The sequence below is a fragment of the Thermothelomyces thermophilus genome, chromosome 4 (assembly GCF_000226095.1).
Source record: "Thermothelomyces thermophilus ATCC 42464 chromosome 4, complete sequence".
Lineage (NCBI taxonomy): Eukaryota > Fungi > Ascomycota > Sordariomycetes > Sordariales > Chaetomiaceae > Thermothelomyces > Thermothelomyces thermophilus.
In genome coordinates, this window is record NC_016475.1 from 18,639 (window position 1) to 39,209 (window position 20,571).

At 52.0% G+C, this 20,571-nt stretch overlaps 7 protein-coding genes across 7 annotated transcripts; 6 read left to right on the forward strand and 1 right to left on the reverse strand.

Moving 5' to 3' along the window:
* Positions 1–102: 102 nt before the first annotated feature.
* On the forward strand, positions 103–2,472 carry MYCTH_2093327 (uncharacterized protein; the record flags this gene model as incomplete). The annotated part of the gene is made up of 7 exons (XM_003663617.1): positions 103–220; positions 298–485; positions 547–662; positions 714–1,326; positions 1,380–1,437; positions 1,466–1,641; positions 1,712–2,472. The coding sequence occupies 7 exons, from the start codon at positions 103–105 to the stop codon at positions 1,877–1,879; spliced, it is 1,437 nt and encodes a 478-aa protein (XP_003663665.1). The 3' UTR covers positions 1,880–2,472.
* A 1,775-nt stretch (positions 2,473–4,247) lies between these two features.
* On the forward strand, positions 4,248–6,539 carry MYCTH_2305732 (uncharacterized protein). The gene is made up of 3 exons (XM_003663618.1): positions 4,248–4,690; positions 4,795–6,148; positions 6,232–6,539. Exons 1-3 carry the CDS (start codon positions 4,398–4,400, stop codon positions 6,403–6,405), a joined length of 1,821 nt encoding a protein of 606 aa, XP_003663666.1. The 5' UTR covers positions 4,248–4,397; the 3' UTR covers positions 6,406–6,539.
* Positions 6,540–7,250: 711 nt separating this feature from the next.
* MYCTH_103032 (glycoside hydrolase family 43 protein) lies at positions 7,251–8,410 on the reverse strand (the record flags this gene model as incomplete). The annotated part of the gene is made up of 3 exons (XM_003663619.1): positions 7,251–7,355; positions 7,466–8,056; positions 8,141–8,410. 3 exons carry the CDS (start codon positions 8,408–8,410, stop codon positions 7,251–7,253), a joined length of 966 nt encoding a protein of 321 aa, XP_003663667.1.
* A 780-nt stretch (positions 8,411–9,190) lies between these two features.
* MYCTH_2305738 (glycoside hydrolase family 43 protein) lies at positions 9,191–10,907 on the forward strand. Its single transcript, XM_003663620.1, has 4 exons — positions 9,191–9,609; positions 9,702–9,769; positions 9,855–10,278; positions 10,408–10,907. Exons 1-4 carry the CDS (start codon positions 9,326–9,328, stop codon positions 10,592–10,594), a joined length of 963 nt encoding a protein of 320 aa, XP_003663668.1. The 5' UTR covers positions 9,191–9,325; the 3' UTR covers positions 10,595–10,907.
* Positions 10,908–11,204: 297 nt separating this feature from the next.
* On the forward strand, positions 11,205–12,211 carry MYCTH_2305739 (uncharacterized protein). Its single transcript, XM_003663621.1, has 2 exons — positions 11,205–11,529; positions 11,616–12,211. The coding sequence occupies exons 1-2, from the start codon at positions 11,308–11,310 to the stop codon at positions 11,922–11,924; spliced, it is 531 nt and encodes a 176-aa protein (XP_003663669.1). The 5' UTR covers positions 11,205–11,307; the 3' UTR covers positions 11,925–12,211.
* A 47-nt stretch (positions 12,212–12,258) lies between these two features.
* Positions 12,259–13,220, forward strand: MYCTH_2305741 (uncharacterized protein). The gene has a single exon (XM_003663622.1). It carries the CDS (start codon positions 12,435–12,437, stop codon positions 12,966–12,968), a length of 534 nt encoding a protein of 177 aa, XP_003663670.1. The 5' UTR covers positions 12,259–12,434; the 3' UTR covers positions 12,969–13,220.
* A 1-nt stretch (position 13,221) lies between these two features.
* MYCTH_2305742 (dihydroxy-acid dehydratase) lies at positions 13,222–14,667 on the forward strand. The gene has a single exon (XM_003663623.1). The coding sequence runs from the start codon at positions 13,306–13,308 to the stop codon at positions 14,530–14,532; it is 1,227 nt and encodes a 408-aa protein (XP_003663671.1). The 5' UTR covers positions 13,222–13,305; the 3' UTR covers positions 14,533–14,667.
* Positions 14,668–20,571: the final 5,904 nt, after the last annotated feature.

The following is a 20,571-nucleotide window of genomic DNA, read 5'->3' on the forward strand; positions in this document are numbered from 1 at the left end:
GAGTACCTTCATGGGCACGAAAAGCTCTCCCTTCTACTCGGGAAAAACGGAAAGTTGCTGCCCATTGCTGTTGCTTGATAACTGCCAGACATCACGCCCATCATGGTGCCTCCGAATGACACTCGATCACCTCCCTCGGGAACCAAACGGCCCGCGCCCGACAACGATCGCACCATCTCCCCACCCCCACTGAAACGGAAAGCACAGGTTGCTATCTCGAGTAGGAACATTATCTCTGCAGCGTTGAATTGCAGGCACATCTTAGTGCAGACAAGACTGACGATCTTTTTGCGACAGAATCTGCCGTCACTAATTTCTTCACGCCAACCTCGCAAAAGGCCAAGGACCGCACAGCATGGTTCGAGAGGAGACCCGACGATGACTCGCCTGCAACGTTACTTGTTGCCAAACACGTTCCCGAAAGCGCGGCTCCCAATGGGCTCAATACAGCGGTAAAGCGACCAAAGATAGCGGCGTTTGACCTCGTACGCACACAGAGATTCCTCCGTCGAGCTCCGGACGTCCCTTGAGCTCACTGGGCCGTAGGATTCCACTCTCATCACAACCGCTTCGGGCAAGCGGCATTCTGACGATCCGGCTGACTGGAAGTGGTGGCATCACTCGGTTCCCGGACGGCTTCGGCAGCTGTACAATGACGAGGGGTATGTCGCCTGTCGACCGCGCCGACCGCCAACGCCTGCTGACGATCTCAGGTATCGAGTCGTCGTTTTTACGAACCAGGGCGGGCTGGCGTTGCACCCGGACCCGAAGGCAAAGGCCCCAAAGAGCGCAAAGAACCGCGTTCCCGCGTTTAAACAGAAATGCAATGCCGTCCTGGATCAGCTGAATATCCCAATCACCCTCTACGCAGCGACAGGGAAGGACATCTACCGCAAGCCTCGACCAGGGATGTTTTCCGAGATGAAAGATGACTACGATCTAACCGATTCCGACATTGATCGCGAGAATAGCGTGTTTGTCGGTGACGCCGGTGGTCGCATCGCCGACGCGAAAGGAGCCAGCGCCGCAGCCAAGGATTTCAGTTGTTCAGACCGAAACTTTGCCCATAATATCGGTTTCAAGTACCAAACACCAGAAGAATTCTTCCTCGGGGAGGAACCCCGCGACTTCGCTCGGGATTTTGACCTCAGCAACTTTCCCTTTTCCGAAGAGGGCCAAGATGGCGAGGAGCACGTAGAGAAGACAAACGATAAGGACATCGTCCTCTTTGTCGGCCCGCCAGGGGCTGGCAAGAGCACGTTCTATTGGAAGTACCTCAAGCCGTTAGGTTATGAGAGAGTCAACCAGGATATCCTGAAGAGGCACGTTTGCCTACTACGAGAGCCGCCCCGTCAGCAGATCTAACCGTGCGTAGTAAGGACAAATGCTTCAAAGCCGCTGCCGAATTCCTCCAGGAAGGCGATTCTGTTGTCGTGGGTACGTTCTCTTGTTCGACTCACCCCAGTGCTGCACTCTTCCGCTGACCTGTTGCGGGCAGACAACACAAATCCCGATGTCGACACCCGGTCGCAATGGATCGCTCTGGCGCGAAAACACGGGGTACCCATTCGATGCTTCTGGTTTAGGACGCCGCTGCAGTTGTGCGAGCACAACGCCACCGTGCGATCCATGAACAAAAAGGTACTGTACACGGGCCTGATATCGTATCTGGCTTACGCAATCCAACCAACACTAACCCCGTCGTCAACAGCTCAATCCCGAATCCCGCCAGGCGCTTCCAAGAATCGCCTTCAACGGCTTCACTTCTCGCTTCAAGGAGCCCAAAATCGAGGAGGGTTTCCAGGACATTGTCCCTGTGGACTTCAAGTTCAGAGGCACAAAGGAAGAGTACGATATTTGGGGGCAGTATTGGATTTAGCGAGAAGCACCGGCACTCAAGAGGGTGCGCATCCATTGACAATTCTCCCTTTTACCGGGTGGAGCTGCTGTTGTTCTTGCAAGCTCTACCCGTTCGTCGAAGATTGCGAGGGGAATCCGTCACGAGCAAGGAATTCCAAGGAGTTCCACGATGCGGCCAGCTTCGGTTTCGGCTCACGACGGTAAATCCTTCCCCGCAGGCATCCCAGTGTAGCTTGCCTGAGCTCACTATCGGCGGCATCCGCCGAGACCTATGGCTTCTCCCCGCTGGGAAGCCTGGCGCGGCGATTTGTGACTTGCAGCGCCCGGTCAAAACGTCTAAGTGTAAATTCCGGAGGTTCGCACTCGTTGCTTTGGACTCGTCCATGTCATCTTGTCTTTGGCGCAACGGCCACGCGGGTTTCACTGTTTTTAAGTACTGCACATACTTTCCTCTACCCAGGTATGTACTGTACGAAATACATTCACGGCATGGGATCAGCAGGTCCACGGGGCCGGCATTCTCTTGAGACCCGAGGGTGTGGACAATGGGAATCCCATCGATCGTGGGCCTAGACCTCGTGATAGGGTAGGATCTAGTCTTGACTGGAGTAGCGCGGGCGTCTCACATGTTGTACGTACGCATTACTATCAAGCGAATGCAGTGACACCTTGCAGGTTGGTGCGCAAGATAACGATGATTAGCACCTGAAAGAATAGCGAATAACGCCGGTCAGCGCTGATTGTGAGGGAATTAATAGATGTGGATTGGTTAAGCACGATGGTACAGAGGAATTTAACTGAAAGTACATATGTACAATCATGCATACATACAAGCATAGGGAAACCATTTCTTATCACTATCTTGTTACACTGCAGTGTCACAGCGCTTGGTGTTGGCGACATGGTAATATATATGTATGTGTTCCAGGAGTTCGGAACCTCGGTGGCAGATCATCCGGCACCAGTGCGTCCCTTGGCACCCCTGAAGAATATGAATAGGGGATACCCAGCCGTTTCGTCAACACTTTTCTCCTTCGGCACGTTGTCCTTTATGAAGGTATGTATATACGCTGTGGACTTGAACGCACACGGATATGCTCGATGCACGCGATATCAAGAGAACTGGGAGCAGAGCAGGGGCCGGCCTAACCCAACCCCTGCAAGCGGCCGACGTCGACCTTCCAACACTGGGGGACTCCGAAGCTGTTACAATATCCGCTTCCGCTTTCTATTCCGGGTCTGCAAATCCGGGGTTGAGAACCCCAGATCATCGTCCAGTGCTCTATCGCACACACGTGGCTGGGGCCGCTAATATTCCGTATTCTGTCCTCTCGCCGTTTGTCGTTAGTGTAATCGTGAGAGAAGGCAGTGGCGGTTTCTCGGCATTTGCGGGGTGCATAAAGCCCCACAATACCCAGAACTTCTAGAAATGGAAGGTGGGATGTCCTACTGAGGATCTTCCAAGTTTTTTTTGGACTGGGGAGCGAAGACAAAAAAATATCGAGGTCATATTTTGAGAACGCGGCCGTCGTCTGCTCCAAACATCCATGGAACGGTGATATCTTGGACGACTTCGTTTCCCTGTTTCGCCATGGCGCTGTGAACTGTCATGGTGTCTTCCTTTATCTGTCGGACATGCCCGGTTGATACTACCTTACATGAGATATGGGAACGTATGTACAAAAGAAGAAGGTAACATCGAAAGAGGCTCTTGGTGGAGCCAACCACGTTCAACCAACAGCGGCGATCCTCGGTGGCCAACTCGGGACACCCACACCCACTGAGCTGAATTCCACCGTTCGGCTGCGGTCCTGCCTTTGCCAACCACGATTGGTCAATGGCCTGCGGGTTACCTGCCTTGCAATGGGTTAGAAGCCCCGTTGCCAGCGTTTGGCCAACCCGTTCCCGGCAGCCACGCCCCGCCACGAAGGACCGCATAGGCCCGGCCGGCGGGGCTCCCGACGCTAATCTGCACACTGAGATCCGCCGAGGTGCCCAGTCGCTCCGAACAAAAATCCTTTCTTATCATGACCGCACGCACGCGGCCGTGTGTGGCAGCTGGCGCGTCCAGATTTTTTTTTTTTCAGTCTGTTGGTTCCTTTTTTGGAGGATGTGTCTCCTGTTTACTTGACATCTCCCCTTCGCTTCTCGCCCGACCTTTCCCATACCCCACAGGCTCGCTAAGCTCTGCCATGTTCCTGGCTCTGATAATGTTGCCTACCCTGTCGGCTTGTTGAAGCTTATCGGTTTGATATCAAGCTTACACTGCGCTAGATACATGCCTTGACCGTCTCGACATTCTGTCTCCCCAGGCGCGGTATTAAATCGTTCAACACGCCCGCCCCATAGCACGTTGCTCCCGTCCGCGAGCTGGTGCTGGGTTCTGATTTGGGACTACTGCTGCTTCTGCTGCTACCTGCAGAGACCCCGCCTCCTTCGCCGTCAATTTATTTCCGGCTGGCGTTCAGTTTTTGTCTCGTCCCCTCAATTTAACAACAAGGGGTTTTTACATCGGCAAAGTCACACATATCCCAGTCATGACTTCCTCGGACGGACAGCGGCCCCCGGCCCTGGGCCATGACGCGATCGAGCCCAGCGATCCGGCACCGCCCCAGTACGCACTGTCTAAGCAGAACAGCTCCGGTACGGACGAGAAGAAGGGCTCGGTGCCGGTCGAGCAATATGGCGTCGATGCCGAGAAGCAGAGCGAGTCGGTCGGCTCACTCGACGCCAGACCCAACCCCGAGCGCCAGACGAGGCCCATTGTTGCGCTCTGGCAACGGCATTGGAAGAAGGTGGCCCAGCTGGTCACCTTCATGGTCTTCACCGCGTCCGTTTCCCCTCCCTCCTTCTCTTCTCGCTCCCTCTTCCTAGGCATCTGTCCGGTGCCGCTCGCTTGTGGAACACGGAGCTGATGGCACTCGGCCGCTGCAGATGGTGGATCTACGGCCTCGTCTTCCATCGCCACACCAAAGGCAAGGGCTGGCTGATTCCGTCCCTCATTTACATCGCCATCCTCGTGCGCCTCATCACCTTGCACATCCCCTCCAAGCTGTTCCTGCGCCCTGTGCGCTTCGTCTGGCTCAACACCGTCGTCCGCGTCTATGACCTCATCCCCGACAAGCTGCACCAGCCGCTCGCCGGCCTCGGCACTTTTGCCGTCTTCCTCGTTGGCAGCTTTGTTCCCGAGGAGACGGGAGACAACACCAGGGCAAACCGAGCCATCTCCATCTTTGGCTTCCTCGTGATGCTCGCCGTGCTCACCGTCACCTCGCGCAACTGGCGCATCATCCCCTGGCACACCGTCATCGGCGGCATGTTGACCCAGTTCATCATGGCCGTCTTTGTCCTGCGCACCAAAGCCGGCTACGACATCTTCAAGTTCATCTCAGACATGGCTCGCCAGCTTCTTGGCTTCGCCGCCGACGGTTTGTCCTTCTTGACCGACGACGACTTTGCCCACAGGTCCTGGTTCTTGACAGGCGTCGTGCCGGCCATCATCTTCTTCATTGCTCTCGTCCAGATGCTCTACTACCTCGGGTTCCTGCAGTGGTTCATCGCCAAGTTCGCCGTCTTCTTCTTCTGGAGTCTCAAGGTGTCGGGCGCCGAGGCGGTCGTCGCTGCCGCCACGCCGTTTATCGGCCAGGGCGAGTCGGCCATGCTCATCCGCCCCTTCATGGACCATTTGACCATGGCCGAGATCCACCAGATCATGACGTGCGGCTTCGCCACCATCGCCGGCTCCGTCCTCGTCGCCTACATCGGCATGGGCCTGAACGCCCAGGCCCTCGTCTCGAGCTGCATCATGTCGATTCCCGCAACCCTGGCCGTGTCCAAGATGCGCTATCCCGAGACGGAGACACCCTTGACGGCCGGCAAGGTCGAGGTGCCCAAGAACGAGGACGAGGAACACACCGTCAATGCGCTGCACGCCTTCACCAACGGCTCCTGGTTCGGTCTCAAGATCGGTGCCACCATTGTCGCCTGCTTGCTCACCATCATCGCCTTTGTCGGCTTGATCAATGGCCTGCTGGGCTGGTGGGGCGGGTACTGGGGTCTCGGCACCGGCGACAAGCCCACGCTGTCTCTGGAGCTCATCCTCGGTTACATTCTCTATCCGGTTGCCTGGCTGCTGGGCGTGCCAAAGAACAATCTCCGCCAGGTTGGTGAGCTCATCGGCAAGAAGATCATCATCAACGAGTACGCCGCCTTCAATGCCCTCGTGTCGGATAAGCGTTACATGGAGATGGCGCCTCGTTCCAAGCTGATTGCTACCTACGCCTGCTGTGTAAGTTGAACCCCTCACCATCCATTTTCCGCGGACCTCACGAGGCGCGTTAGTCGCTAACACAATTATCAAACAAACAACAGGGCTTCGGAAACATTGGCTCGCTCGGAATCCAGATCGGTATCCTGTCACAAATCTCGCCCAAACGCGCCGGTGATGTCGTCAGAGTCTCCATCTCGGCATTTCTCTGCGGTGTTCTGTCTACCTTGACCTCAGCCAGCATTGCTGGTATGTTGTTTAACGATACGATGCTCTAAGGACGGAAGAAGGGGAAACCGGCGTTCGATACACAACCTTTTACTTCAGTTCATTTACTCCCAAGAGGGGGGGAGGGTTCGATCAACCTGATAAGCAGCATCAAGAGTGTCTTGAGTTTCGTTCTTCAGCGCATTGTGAGCCATGATTCGAGGAGTAAAGTCTTTCAGAGGGGGGACAAGCATTCACTCATCACCTTTCTGAGGAGAGAACTGCTTTGCTATATTCAGGATTAATACCAAATGACGATACCCAGATCGGCAATTCGCCATGATCCGAGGTCGCAAACATGACCCCTCCGCGAAGGTCAAACTGAATGTTCATCCGAAGATTATGGCGCGACGGTTTTGCTTGTACCGACGGCGGTCATGTCTCGCGCCTGTTGGTTGTCTCCTAGGTTCCACGGTCCTCTCCGCAGCGCCGAGCCGAGCAGCAGGTTTGAATGGAATCTTGAGCGGAGAACGGCACCTGGTTACCGTTTTTGAACAAGCCTGCAAGCCAATTCTCATACTCAACGAACCGGAATCAAAGGAGCAACGCGGCCGAGGCCGTTAATTAGGGTTACAGACATCTGGTCTCCAACGAGACGACTAGGGGGCTGAATCGGTATAATGCGATGAATCTCCGGGCAGCTTGGATAGCGTCGGCGGGCAGCGACGTCTTTGGGGACCTGCGAAGCGCCAAGTTGGATTCACACACTCTCCAGCCATAGACGATAAATCGGGCATTTCAGAATCTTGCGGTTCTTCCTCGTAACCAAGGATCAGCCCTCACAGGCTGACTCCATGCTTGCGCTGATTAATACCGGTAATACCTGTAAATAAACAAGTCAAGCGTCTCGGGTTTCTCAGACAACCGGCCAACCGCTTGAAAAGTCGATGCGATTCCAACCAAACTTCTTCTGGCCGTCCGCATAGCCAATGCGAGTATCAACATAATGGTAGTACAAGACCTGGGAAGGAAGAGCGTTAGCAAGAGATGGGTTCAAGCAGGGTGATGCTTGATGCTCGATCCCCGATGCTGAATGCTAGGCCCGTACGGGAGAAAGGACGGGGAACTAACCGGTCCGTGTTCGGGGTCCTGGTAGACACCTTGGCCGCCGGGGCCGTACACCCAGTCGTGAGACGGGAGCACCAGAGTTCCACCGCCCGAGCGGCACGACTTGCCGTCCCTGTCCTCGAAGGGGCCGGTGGGCGAGGTCGACCTGCACACCATGATCCTGTACTCCTGTCCGGCGGGCGGCCTGTTCTGGTCGTAGCCGCAGCACGTGCCCTTGGAGAAGAAAAGGTAGTAGTAGTCGCCGTACTTGAAGACGGTCGGGCCTTCCATGGCCGGGTCGTTGGGATCAAAGGCGACCTGGTACACGTTGCCGTTCGTCTTGGTGGGCGTCATGCGGACGCGATGGATGCCGTTCCAGAAGCTGCCAAACGTGAGGAAGTAGTTGCTGGTCCCCGGCTCGTTGATCAGGTTGCCGTCGATGGCGTTGTACGCCGAGCCCGTGCTGGAGGTGACACCGGTAGACCCGAGGTCGGTCCAGGTGCCGGCGTCCAGGCTCGATGAGCGGGCTATGCCGATGGCCGAGTTCTGGACGCCGAAGGTGCTGACGGAGTAGTACAGGTAGTACTGGTCTCCGACCTGTGCAACATCGGGGGCCTGGCGAGCTCGTCGTCAACATCATCATCACCCATAAATAAATTACATCCAGGCTGCGGGCCGTGAACGCCTTGTTCTTCTTACCCAGAGGTCCTGGTTCCCGTCCAAGTTGATGGAGGACCCGGCCGGCAAGGCGGCGCCCCTATAGGTCCACGGGCCGGTCAGGCTCGGCGCCGTGTGAATGGCGATCTTGCCACCAGTCGAGAAGCGGAAGTACGTCCCATCTGCGCGGCGGATGATTGACGGGTCGTGGGAGTTGTTGCAGACTCCAGTACATTCGCCCGGGAGCGCATAGGCAGAAACGAGGGCCGGGAACAGAAGAGCCACCGTCCCCAGAAGGCCGGATCTCTTCATCGTTGGTAGAGCAAGGTAAGGTAATTAGCCAAAGCTGGCAAGGTGAGAATGACCGAACACGACGGACAGCCGCCTGAAGTTTGCAGCAGCAGTTAGACAGAAACCCGCCGACGAGGCCCGGAGGTTGTCGGGAGATAATCAATAATAATTATTTAAGGTCGCTAAATAAACGGTTTCTGAAACCACGCTACTTTTAGCGAGACGGCCCTTGACGATACTACTAACTATGGGTCGTGACGCGTTGCCAAGCTCCGGGCACACGGGAAATCGAGGTTGCGACTTGTCGTGAGGGTGTGTATGAGTGATTAGGTAACCTCCTTTTTTTGAGTATTATTATTATTTCCTCCAACGGTAGGATAGTAACCCATGTGTGTGGAAGGAACCTACCTCTTGGCAGTTTTTCCATCCACTTGATCTGAGTAATATTAATAGCTGCTGGAATCCTTCGCTTTACCAACTCCCGCAGACTGTTGCATCGTTCCCTCGTGGCCAGTTCGCGCAACGGGAATCAACGGAGAACCCGGGGAATAATACCCCATGCGCCTAGCCAGAGCCGCGATGCGCGCCAATAGACATGCACGTTTCAGCGTGTCAGAACGGGAGTTCGGCGGTTTTGTTTCCGCAAGTGACACTGCCCCCGATCGGAATCCACTTCGATCAACGAGAGAGTTTTTCCGACGTGCATACATGCTACTACATGGTACGAGCACGAGGAAAGCTATGTTACAAGTTGTAGTCTGTAAGCCGAGGTCTTATAGCCATGTAGCTCACAAGATGTGTCAAGGGAGCGCCTAATAGTTCTGTAATTAATAAACCCTCACCCGGGTGCTCCAGCTTGAATGAAATACTACTGCGTTCCTACTCTATCCTTGGTAACCCTCATCTATGCCAAATTCTGTCTTTAACTAGCACAAGATGAAGGGTGTTTCCATCGCAGGGGCCTTCTCGGGCCTCCTTAGCTTGGCCTCAGCTGCCTCTTTCTCGAATCCTCTCAAACCCTTCAACGGGTCAGATCCTCATATGACCTACTATGATGGGTACTATTATCTGATGACGACAACATGGACCGACCTGCAGATAACCCGAGCCAAGACCTTAGAGGGCCTCAAAAACGGAGAGACCAGGGTGGTTTGGACTGACTCGGATCCCTCCCGCTGCTGCAATGTCTGGGCACCCGAGCTTCACAAGATTGACAACAAGTAAGTGGTCACCATCAGCCCCAGCATGGTTATTAATTAAACTCTCTTTATCAATGATAGGAGGAGGTTGGGCTAAAAGAAAACATCAATAGGTGGTACATCTACTACACAGCTGGAAACAACCAGAACCTAGATGGCCAGCGGTCTCATGTCCTAGAAGGTTAGTGAAAGAGCAGCTGCCTGCTATTTTGAGCAATTAGGTCTGGTAGGTTCTCGAGGAGACTGACTTATATACACAAATCTAGGTGGTTCTGACCCGTGGGGCCAGTACTCCTATGCCGGACAGCTCACCCAAGACTGGGGCATCGACGGTACGATTCTCCGCGTCCAGAACCAGAACTACTTTGTTTGGTCCTGCTTCTCGGACGGTATCCAGTCCCTCTGCATTGCGCCTTTGCAGTCACCGACTTCGATTGGCTCTCCCCGAGTGCTCTCGCAACCGCTCCTGGACTGGGAACGGGTCGACACTCCGGTTAATGAGGGGCCGGCACCGCTCTACCATGATGGAAAAATCTTCCTCGCCTATAGTGCCAGTTTCTGCTGGACACCTAGCTACCAACTCGGCCTCCTTACTTACAACGGGGGGGATCCGACTGCAGCCAGCAGCTGGACAAAGACGGGGCCCTTCTTCAGCTCGGCAAATGGAAACTACGGTCCGGGACACAATTCGTGAGTACCTCCAATAGAGCTCGAGCATTTCCCCATCATTACCGCCGCCCCTGATCGTGAGTCACGGGGTGTGTGCTGCACGCTGCCTGGCAGTAGGCGCTGTACACATACTGACCTGATCGGACCCAGGTTTGTCAATAGCCCGGACGGCACCGAGATCTGGAACATCTACCATGCGACCTCCATCTCAACTGGTAATTGTGATGGCAACAGGTACACCGCGGCCAAGAAGGTGACCTGGAATTTGGATGGCTCTCCCAACTTTGGCAGCCCCGATCCCCTAGGCGTTGTCACTCCTGGGCCCTCGGGGGAGTAACGGTCTCCGGTGGTCCTAGTTATAATAATAACTTCCGCAGTTTTTAGCACGGACACTGTAACTTCATTCGCCTTGTTGGTAATTATGTGTCACCGTGTGGAAGGCAGATCATGAAGGTACCCAGCCTATGAACCGTCGACGATGCGTGCATTTCCATCAAGAAGAGGAAGGACCTGGGAAAGACACAATGTACGCTATAGCTGATGATGTCCATTATGGACCACCAACTTCGCAGCTGTTTCTGCCATGATATGGTGAACCATTGCGGGAAATAAAGGCAGAATAACCTGAAACAGATGGGGGTTCAGTGCGCAAGAGGTATGTAGCTCTTTTGAGGTCAGCAACTTGCAGAGAGCTGTGCAGCGGCCATTCCGCAACGTAATTATCCTTTGTTGTAGTAATTAGTGACTACAAACCTCGCTGCAGAACCTGCTCAAACTGAGAGTTGAAAGCCCAATTAAAGAAGTGCTTTTGAAGAAACTGAGACCAGGCGCTCTTTCCATTGGCTCATGGTCGCTCATTGTTGCAAGCCCGTCTTCACCGGTCAGGTTGACGTCACTTACTTATTATTACCCTTGCCCAAGATCCTCCAGCTCCTTCCCTGAAGCCACGCAATGCCACCGAAAGTAACCTGAGCCCTGCAAGCAGAAGCAGGAAGATCTCTTCAACCCATTTCCGGATAATAAAATAAACGCCAAACGCCAAACAACAAGATGCCTCAAATCTCCGAAGCAGTCAAGCGCGACCACGGGCTCATCCAGCGCGCGTACCGCCGCCTCCGAAATGCCGATCCTGAAAGCCGTAACCCCAGCGAGTTCATGTGGGTTTTGAACCGGTATCTCATGGTGGAGGACCTTGTTGTGTCTCCCATCCTTGACAACCATGTCGCCCGCGGCGGCGAGAGGCATCGACGGCTATCGGATGACTACGACAGCGTAAGTCTACCACGCACTCCTTTAGAGGAAGCCTACTCGGTGGTGGGTAATGATGCCGCGCCTAACCCGTGAAAATATTTCCAAAGATGAATGCAAAGCTGCGGCATATGCGGCGATTTGACCCTTCCGACCCCAGCTTCGAATCGGCACTGAGGGCCGTCTGGGTTGACCTCGAGCCTCACATCAGGGAGGAAGCGTCCGGAGATTTGGACTCGCTCGAGGAAAACCTTTCTAGGTCGGAGTCCGAGGCTCTAGGGAAGAAGTACGACGATATCAAGGACCTTTTGCAGCGGCCCTACGGGAAGAACGGCGTGCCCGACGAGAGGACCCTGTCCGCCATCTTGGAGATGCCGCGACAAGAGCTGATGGTCAAGATTGGCATTAACGTGGCTTGAAGGACTCAAGGGGGTTTCATCTCTTTTCAAGGCTCTTGAGAAGCAACGACGGTATTCTTCTGCGGCGTCGCTTTCCCGCTTTTCGTGTCGGGAGTGGGTAGCTGGATCGGTTAAAGAGTACGAGGATGTGAAGAAAAAAGCAGTTTTCGTGGTTCACGACATGTTGTGTCAGTCGTGTAATTATTAGGTCCTCCTGTCTGGCTCTCGACGATGGATGGAAATAAGAATCCGGGCCGTTGGCGATCCATCACTGCCAGATCTGCCCCACCTCCACTGGCACCAAATAATTACCGTTCATTCAATTGCCTTAGATGGCGTGACGCACTAACTTAAGCTCGAGTGCCCCTGTTTCTCCGCAGGACACCACCACTCCGGTGAATCGGCTGAATCACTGCTGCGATATATCAAACCCGCCGGAGCCGAGGAGGAGAGTCGGAGGTGATCTCCTCGAGGTGCGACTTAGGGAAGCCATCCTCGCCCTCTCTCCAGTTGTGAAGTTACTGCCTCGCCATGGCATCCGGGCAGGATCAAGACCGCCCCTCTTTCGCATCGGGGACAAACCCCGACTACGACTTGACTACGCCAATCGACCCTCACGGAGTCGGTCTGCGACAGAAGCTGACCTCGTATGGCGACGCCCATTTCTCGCTTTTCATGCGCAAGCTCTTCATCAAGGCCATGGGCTACAGCGAGGATGCCCTTTGTCGACCAATCGTGGGCGTCATCAACACGTACTCAAGCTTCAACCCCTGCCATGCCAACATCCCCCAGCTCATCGATGCAGTGAAACGGGGCGTCCAGTTGAATGGGGGGCTTGCCATCGACTTCCCGACCATAAGCCTGCACGAGTCCTTTGCTGCTCCTACGAGCATGTACTTGAGGAACCTGATGAGCATGGACACCGAGGAGATGATCCAGGCTCAGCCGGTCGACTCGGTCGTCTTGATAGGGGGTGAGGCACGCCCCCGTTTCCTCATCGAGACTCGCGCCGTGTCCACGCAGTTCAACCTCAACGGACTATTAATCATTCTGACCGGAGTCTGATATTAGGCTGTGATAAGACGACGCCAGCCCAACTCATGGGCGGCATCTCGGCGAACAAGCCCATCATCCATCTCGTGACTGGTCCCATGATGCCAGGGAGTTTCCGCGGTGCGAGGGTTGGGGCCTGCACGGATTGCCGCAACAACTGGGCCAAGTTCCGAGCCGGCGCCATGGATATCGAGGACATATCGGCCCTCAACGAAGAGCTGGCACCGACGGTGAGTAATTAACCTTACCACCTCGCGCTTCAGCCCCAACACAACTCGGGCCTTTTAAGAAGTTTCTGACCGCATAATTACAGGCCGGCACCTGCGGCGTCATGGGCACAGCAAGCACCATGGCCTGTCTCCTTGTCGCGCTCGGCATGATGCCCATCCAGGGGGCTACGGCACCTGCTGTCTCCTCGGCCCGGCTCCGCATAGCCGAGTCCACGGGCGCCCACGCAGTCCAGCTAGCCAAGACGGGCCTCCGACCGCAGACCATCCTGACCAGGGAGTCATTTCTGAATGCCATCACCGTCCTCCAGGCGGTCGGCGGCTCCACCAACGCTGTGGTCCATCTGACGGCCATCGTCAACAGGCACCCGGCCCTCGCGGGCACCATCACCCCGGCCACCATCGACGCCGTCGGCCGTCAGACACCCCTCCTGGTGGACCTCAAGCCCAGCGGCGACAACTACATGACCGACTTCCACAACGCCGGCGGCATGCCCGCCCTCCTGCACCAGCTCAAGCCGCTGCTCCACCTCGGCGCCCTGACCGTGACCGGGCGCACCCTCGGCGAGGAGCTCGAGCGCGTGGCCTTCCGGCCGCTCCTCCCGCCCGACAGCCCGGCCAACTGCATCCGCCCGCTCGGCGACCCGCTCTACCCGTCCTCCGCCCTCGTCGTCTTCCAGAGGGGCAACCTCGCGCCCGGGGGCGCGGCCGTGATCAAGGCGAGCGCGTCCAAGGACCGGCGGCTGCTCCGGCACCGCGGCCGGGCGGTGGTGTTCGACGGGCCGGCCGACCTGGCGGCGCGCATCGACGACCCGGACCTCGACGTCGACCGCGACAGCGTGCTGGTCCTCCGGGGCGTCGGCCCCGTCGGCCGTCGCCACCCGGGCATGCCCGAGGCCGGGCTGATCCCGATCCCGCGCAAGCTGGCCGCGCAGGGGGTGCAGGACATGCTGCGCATCTCGGACGGGCGCATGAGCGGCACCGCGGGCGGCACCATCGTCCTGCACGTCTCCCCCGAGGGGGCCGACCCGGGCTCGGTGCTCGGGGTCGTGCGCGACGGGGACGTGGTGTTTTGCGACGTCGAGGAGAGGACGCTGAGCCTCGAGGTGGACGACGACGAGATCCGGGCCAGGATCGAGCAGAGGAGGCGGGACATGGCTGCCGCGGCCAAGGCCGGCAAGGAGGAGGAGGAGGAGGAGGAGGAGGAGGAGCAGCCGTGGGCCGCCCGCGAGCATGTCAGAGGGTACCGCGGCCTGTACATGCGCGAGGTGAACCAAGCCGAGCACGGCGCCGACTTTGGCTTCCTCACCGCTCGCGGTCCTCATCAAAACGAACAGGCGCAAGGATGATGATGATGATGATGATGATGATGATGATGATGATGACGGCGCGATGTGATTAGGCAGGTTAGTTAGTTAAATATGGTACTGGAATAGAACGGTGAGCGGCCAAAGAGATCATAATTACATGGCCTTCTGTTGTTGGTGGGAACCATCCTCTCAAGGTCACGAGACCGAGGAAGGTCTCAGTCGAGCTTCCGAAATGGAAACTTGGCTTTCTTTGGATGTCATCTCTGAATGCTATCCAGGAGGAACGAATACCTACCTGCACTCTCGTACAGTTGAGAATCTGATAGTAGTCACCGTATCTCTCTCATCATTCCAGGAGAGTACCTAATGAGGCATTCCACACCCCGTTCATGGCAATAGCCCATCGACTCAACCCCCGCCAACCCCCCCCCCCCCCGCCGGCCCCCCGCCCCCCTTTTGATTCCCGACACTGGTATATTGCAAAAAAGGTAGGAGTGGCTCTCTCACGGCAATAGATTAGTCTAGACAATACTAATATACAAAAATTTAGAAACCACGGCCTCAAGAGCGAAAAGAGGATTGTTAGCTAGGAAGCTTAAGAAAGTCTCAATAGCATGCCATGTCCTCCCACACCACCGAGGGTCCTCGTTCCGATGATGTTGGGCGTAGCCATCACCAAAATTGTATATCACAGGTTAGTAATATTGGAATGTCTAATCCTCCTTGATTCTATCATTTGGTTCATGTTCTATTAATTTGTACACGGGACGCCTACGTTATCCCGGACTGGGTGGCAGCATCTTGGCTCGTCTATTGAGAGTTGAAGCGAGTTGACCCTACGGGGTCCCGGAAGGCCAAAATCCAACTCACAATGCCGTGCCTTGTGAGGAGGCGCCCTACGGTTCCGTTTTCCTCCTGCCCCGCGACAAGCGCCAGAGAGGAGAAATTGGCAGTGCGTAGGAGACAAGAGGTGACAAGACGGACGCCAACTCAAAGGCACCTCTGTTAACCGTCCAGCTCCAAGGGATCCGAAAATTTTCTGCTGCCGCCACTCTGCTGATGTAACATCGGGGGAGTCTTTGAATACGATTTGGTTATGTGACTCTCGATACGGCCCTCTTTGCGTGAGAGATTTTTTTTGGGCCCGCCTAAATTCACGGGATGGCGATGCCGCAGATACATCCATGTACAATACCTGGGCGATGACCGAAAGAAAGAAGCGGGGGAGCCACCACCTCCTCGTCAGCCATAATAGCGCGCTGGCGCCGTTTGGCAGTTCGAGCACGGAGTCTTCAACGTCAGCGCTGTGGAGGGGGGGCGGTTCCGTGGGTTCCGCAGCGCGACTCAGCGAATCCGGGTCCGTGGCAACCCTCCTTAAGAGCGGGCTAATGCAAGGGACGAGAATTGATTCCCAGATGGAAGCGGGAGCAAAAAATGGCACCTTGTGCCTGACCGACTACCTGGTGGTTAGTTGCTGACTAATTAGTTCAGGACTACCACCTGTCTCCCGACAGGTGGGGCCAAAACCCCCGGACATGCCAATATAGCCGGACAGGTATACGTCCAAATCCGCGTCCAATTTTACCAGCCAACTCCCTATATTCGAAGATACAACCACTGCCATAAGCCTAATTAAACCTACTCTCCTATATACAATACCTCTAACTAACCAAATCTAGGAACCGGCTAGTATACGGGCCGCTAAATGGCTCCTTGCCGCTTAAGCTCGCTACCAAACTAGCCATTTACCCTATAGAAAGTAACCTAGTATTTGGTATACGGCTTAGCTATTTAAGACTAGAAAGACCTAGGTTAGCCGGCACTTAAAGTCTTTAAAGGATATTAGACTTCTAGCTACTAGTAGTAACGCGGTTAGAAGACCTTAGTCACTTTAAAACGATAAAGATTCGGCCCTCGAAGGATATATATATTAGCTTATCGAATCTGGTTTTCTTGCTACTAAAGATCTTCTCTAAGATACTACTAACCGTTTACAGGCACGTTACGATCCTCCCTACCCTCCTATTAATAAGTACTATTAGTCACGTTAGAAATAGGATTATCTATGGTTTTAGCTGATATTCTTTAAACTAGTCAAAGTAAACTAACTCTCGGCCGAATAATAGGTAGAAGAACTAGAGATATTCTTTAATAAGCTCGAGGATACTATTAAAAGCTTTAAAATTACTATATCTAGCTATTAGAATGTAGATAAAACTAGATATGTACTTATAATATCAAATAGGCGGTTTAAGATCTTAATAGTTAAAATAGATAAGAAGAAAAAGGTTAGTTCCCTTCTTTAGATATTAATATGGAATACTTATTATGGTATTTCATTAGCTAGAGATTCTAGACCTTTATAACTAAAAGTTAATAAATATAATTAGTACTAGAAACGCTATTAGCGATATTATCCTAGTATTCTATATCTTTAAATGGTAGCTATTAGAAGATTAGGATATTAATAGTCTTGATAAGAAGATTTAATTCTATAAGTTAAAGATAGCGTTTAATAATACTAAGATTATAATAGATTAGATATAACATTTTAATAAATACTCGTTTACTATCTATACTAAGTTCTAGTAATGTAGTATAAGCTTTAAGGAATGGTTTAGTTATAACTATTATAACTTTAGTCCTACTCTTAGTATATACTTTATTAACCTAGATAACGTTACCTCTAAAGATTTGATCTATATATCTATACTATTAGAAGAATATATATACTAACTACTTATCCTAGACAGCTTTATAGGATATTATAACCTTAAGCTTTATAAATACTATGTGACGAACCCAGCTCAGACTTCTTCTAAAAGGGTCTAGACAGAGGTAGGTTGGGCGGAACAAGCAGGCAGGTCGTCTAAGGGATTCGGTGAAGCTAAAGGGTTTATAACAACACTTAGAGTTGTCTCTCACAGTAATCAACAATGCTTGGTATAAGTACTGTGATTGTGATTGTTACCACTGGTGAACTCCCAGAGTCCATCATAACGAGTGACTGGCTAGCTATATATATATAATAGTCTGTCCTTCTTTAATAGTTATCACTAGTATTACTTCTCCTTTCACTTCGTGATTCTACGTTATTGACGGTGACATGTTATTATCACTAGTGAAGACCTTAGTCTTGGCGGTGATAATCTTCTGATTGGTCTGTCGAGTGATTGGCTGTCGGAATGTCCTGTGTCCTAGCTATAGCCTGCCAGGCTGCCTATATGCTTATTTATGACATGATGCCCTTCCTTTAAGGCTTTCGACCTAAAAGCCCTCTTAGGTCGTTTCAAATAGCGCTAATAACCCTTCGCTTGTAAGTACTATATTCTCCCTATTTCTGCATCGTGGTCGCCATGCTGATAAAATGCCGATAGAGAAACGGAAGTCGTACTCTGTACGTTACTGTACTTCCCTTGCTCAGAACATCGCTAAGAATGGTTTTGTCGTTATGCCTTGCTCTTAGTGCGCGTCGCAAGGCCTTGTCTGTAAAATGATTACGCGTATAAAGCGTTACAAGGCCTATATTTGTCGAGGTTGTTCTTACGATGGCTCTAGCATCCTGCTTTCTTCCTGTAAGCCTGTCTTCTTTTTTTTTTTTTTTTTTTTTTTTACTGTGATTCCTAATGTTTGTTCTAGTAGATCGTATTCTTTAGGAGCAGCGTCGTATCAAAGATGCTAAACGTCGTGCCGAACTTGAGCTAGATAAATCCTAACGCTGTCTAGAAGAAGCCTAGCATAAGTTATCTAAAAAGCTTATATAGCTCTAGCGTCTTCGTTAGTAGAAGGAGTTTTTGGTGGAGAAAGGTACCGATATAGTGGCGCGTAGTCTGTCGACCTTAGACGAGTTAGAGGAGGTTAAGCAGCAAGAGACGCCTGCTATGCCCTCGTCATAGATTAATGATGCCGTCGATGCTGTCAACTAGGGTGCTATCTTTGGTTCTATCCTAGGTTTTCCTTTAGTCGATCTAGGTTCTGCTGGTAGAACTGTTCTAGTTTCTTAGGGTAGTTCAAATTCTTGACTAGTTCCTATAAGTTGTCTTCTGGTCTGAAATCAAGCCATTTGACCAGGTACTATAGTTCCCTGTTAATAATACGTGAATCTAGAATTTCTTTGACGTCCTATTCTTCCTCTTCGTCCTCTGCTTCGATGTGCGTAGCAACCTTGGCGTTCTTTGGTGCTGGTTCGAGAAGTGAAATATGAAAAACATCTGTCTGTAGGCGTATAGATGACGGTAACGATAGTCGGTAGTTAGATGTCGAAATTCGTTCTTTGATAATAAAGGGTCTGACCTTCTTGAAGTCTAGCTTCGCGCTTGGTCGTTTGGTTTGCAGGTTTCGTATAATTAGGTAGACTTTGTCTCCCCTCTCTAGGCGAGGTCCCTTGAGCCTGTATTTGTCGTAGTAGTTCTTTATTCTAGTTCTGACAAACTTGAGTTCCTTTTTGAGCTTCTTATATAGTGTATATATCTGTTTTACTTTGACTACTGCTCTTGGCACTGTGACCTCTGGTCCTTGCCTAAGGTCTGCTTTATATCTATAGTTCGCGAAGAACGGTGTAACTTTGGTCGTTTCCGTTAGCGTCGTATTATAAGCGAGTTATGCTATTGGCAATAGTATAACCTAGTCGTTTTGCTAGTAATTGATGTAAGAACGGAGATATTACTCGACAACTTAGTTTAGTCGCTCTGTTTGTCTGTCGGTCTACGGGTGATATACTATTGACAGCTTACTATTAACGCCTAATCGTTATATTAATGCTTGCTAGAACTTCGATACAAACTTGGTGTCTCTATCGGTAATCTATTCTTGCGGCCAAGCATGCACTGATATAACTTGCCGATAGATTACGTCTACTAACTGTTCCGCTGTCTAGGACTCCTTGTAGGGAAAGAAGTATACCTATTTAGTTAGGCGATCTACTATAGTAAGAATACTATCGTAGGTCACTCCTATAGCTATGTCCTTAGATTCTAGTAGCTTCGTAATAAAGTCTATTATAACTAAACTCTATAGTTTGTCAGCTATTAGTAGTGGCTGAAGTAGCCTATACGGCTTATGTCGTGCCGTCTTGCTTCGATTGTAAATGTCGTAGTTCCGTATGACTTCCTTAACTCGTACTGTTAACTATAGAAAGTCGTAATGTTTCTTGACTTGTACGACAGTCTTCGTGACTCCTTTATATCTTCCGAGTTTCGACTTGTAGAGTTCTCGAATCATTCGTAGCTGTTGATCCCTGTCGTGGATGTATGCTTTGCCTCGGTACTAGAGTTTCCTATCTTTTTCTTCCACTCCGTCAGGTACCACTGGTCCGGGTGCTGCTTGATACTATGCCTCGTTGATCCTTTCCTCTCGAAAGATTGTATAGCATTCTAGGAACGAGTCAAGTAGATCATCTTCTATAGGTATCTACGTTTCGTAATATAGCGTTCCGTCTGTTCGTTCCTTGAATAACGGTAGTATTGTTCCCGTTTGTCCTTTCGTATGATCCGTTCGTCGACTTAAAATGTCTACTTGTACGTTTTCTTTACCCTTCTTGTAGTAGATCTCGAAGTTAAATTCCGCGAGGAATTTTGCCTATCGTATTTGTCGTCCGTTGAGTTCCTTTGTCGTCGTGAAGTATCGTAAATTCTTGTGATCTATATACACTTGTACTAGTTTAATTGTGCCACTGAGGTATAGTCGCCATTCCTTAAAAGCTTCGACAATCGTAAGTAGTTCCTTGTTATAAATCGGATAATTGAGACGTGGTCTATCGAGCTTCTTTAAAAAGAAGGCTATAGGATGTAGCTTCCCTTGTTCGTCTTATTGTCCTAATTGTCCTCTGATGGCGTAGTCTGAAGCGTCCGTTTCTACCTCGAATAGCTTCTTAGGGTCTGGTAGTACTAGTACTAGATCTTTAATAATAGCGTTACGGATCTATATAAATGCTTGCTTGTATTACTCTTCCTATTGGAATTTAGTATTCTTCTTGGTAAGCTCGTGCAAAGGTCGTATGATCGCTCTAAAGTTCCTAATGAACATTCGGTAGAAGTTCGTAAATCCGATGAAGCTTCGTACTTCCGTGACTGACGTCGG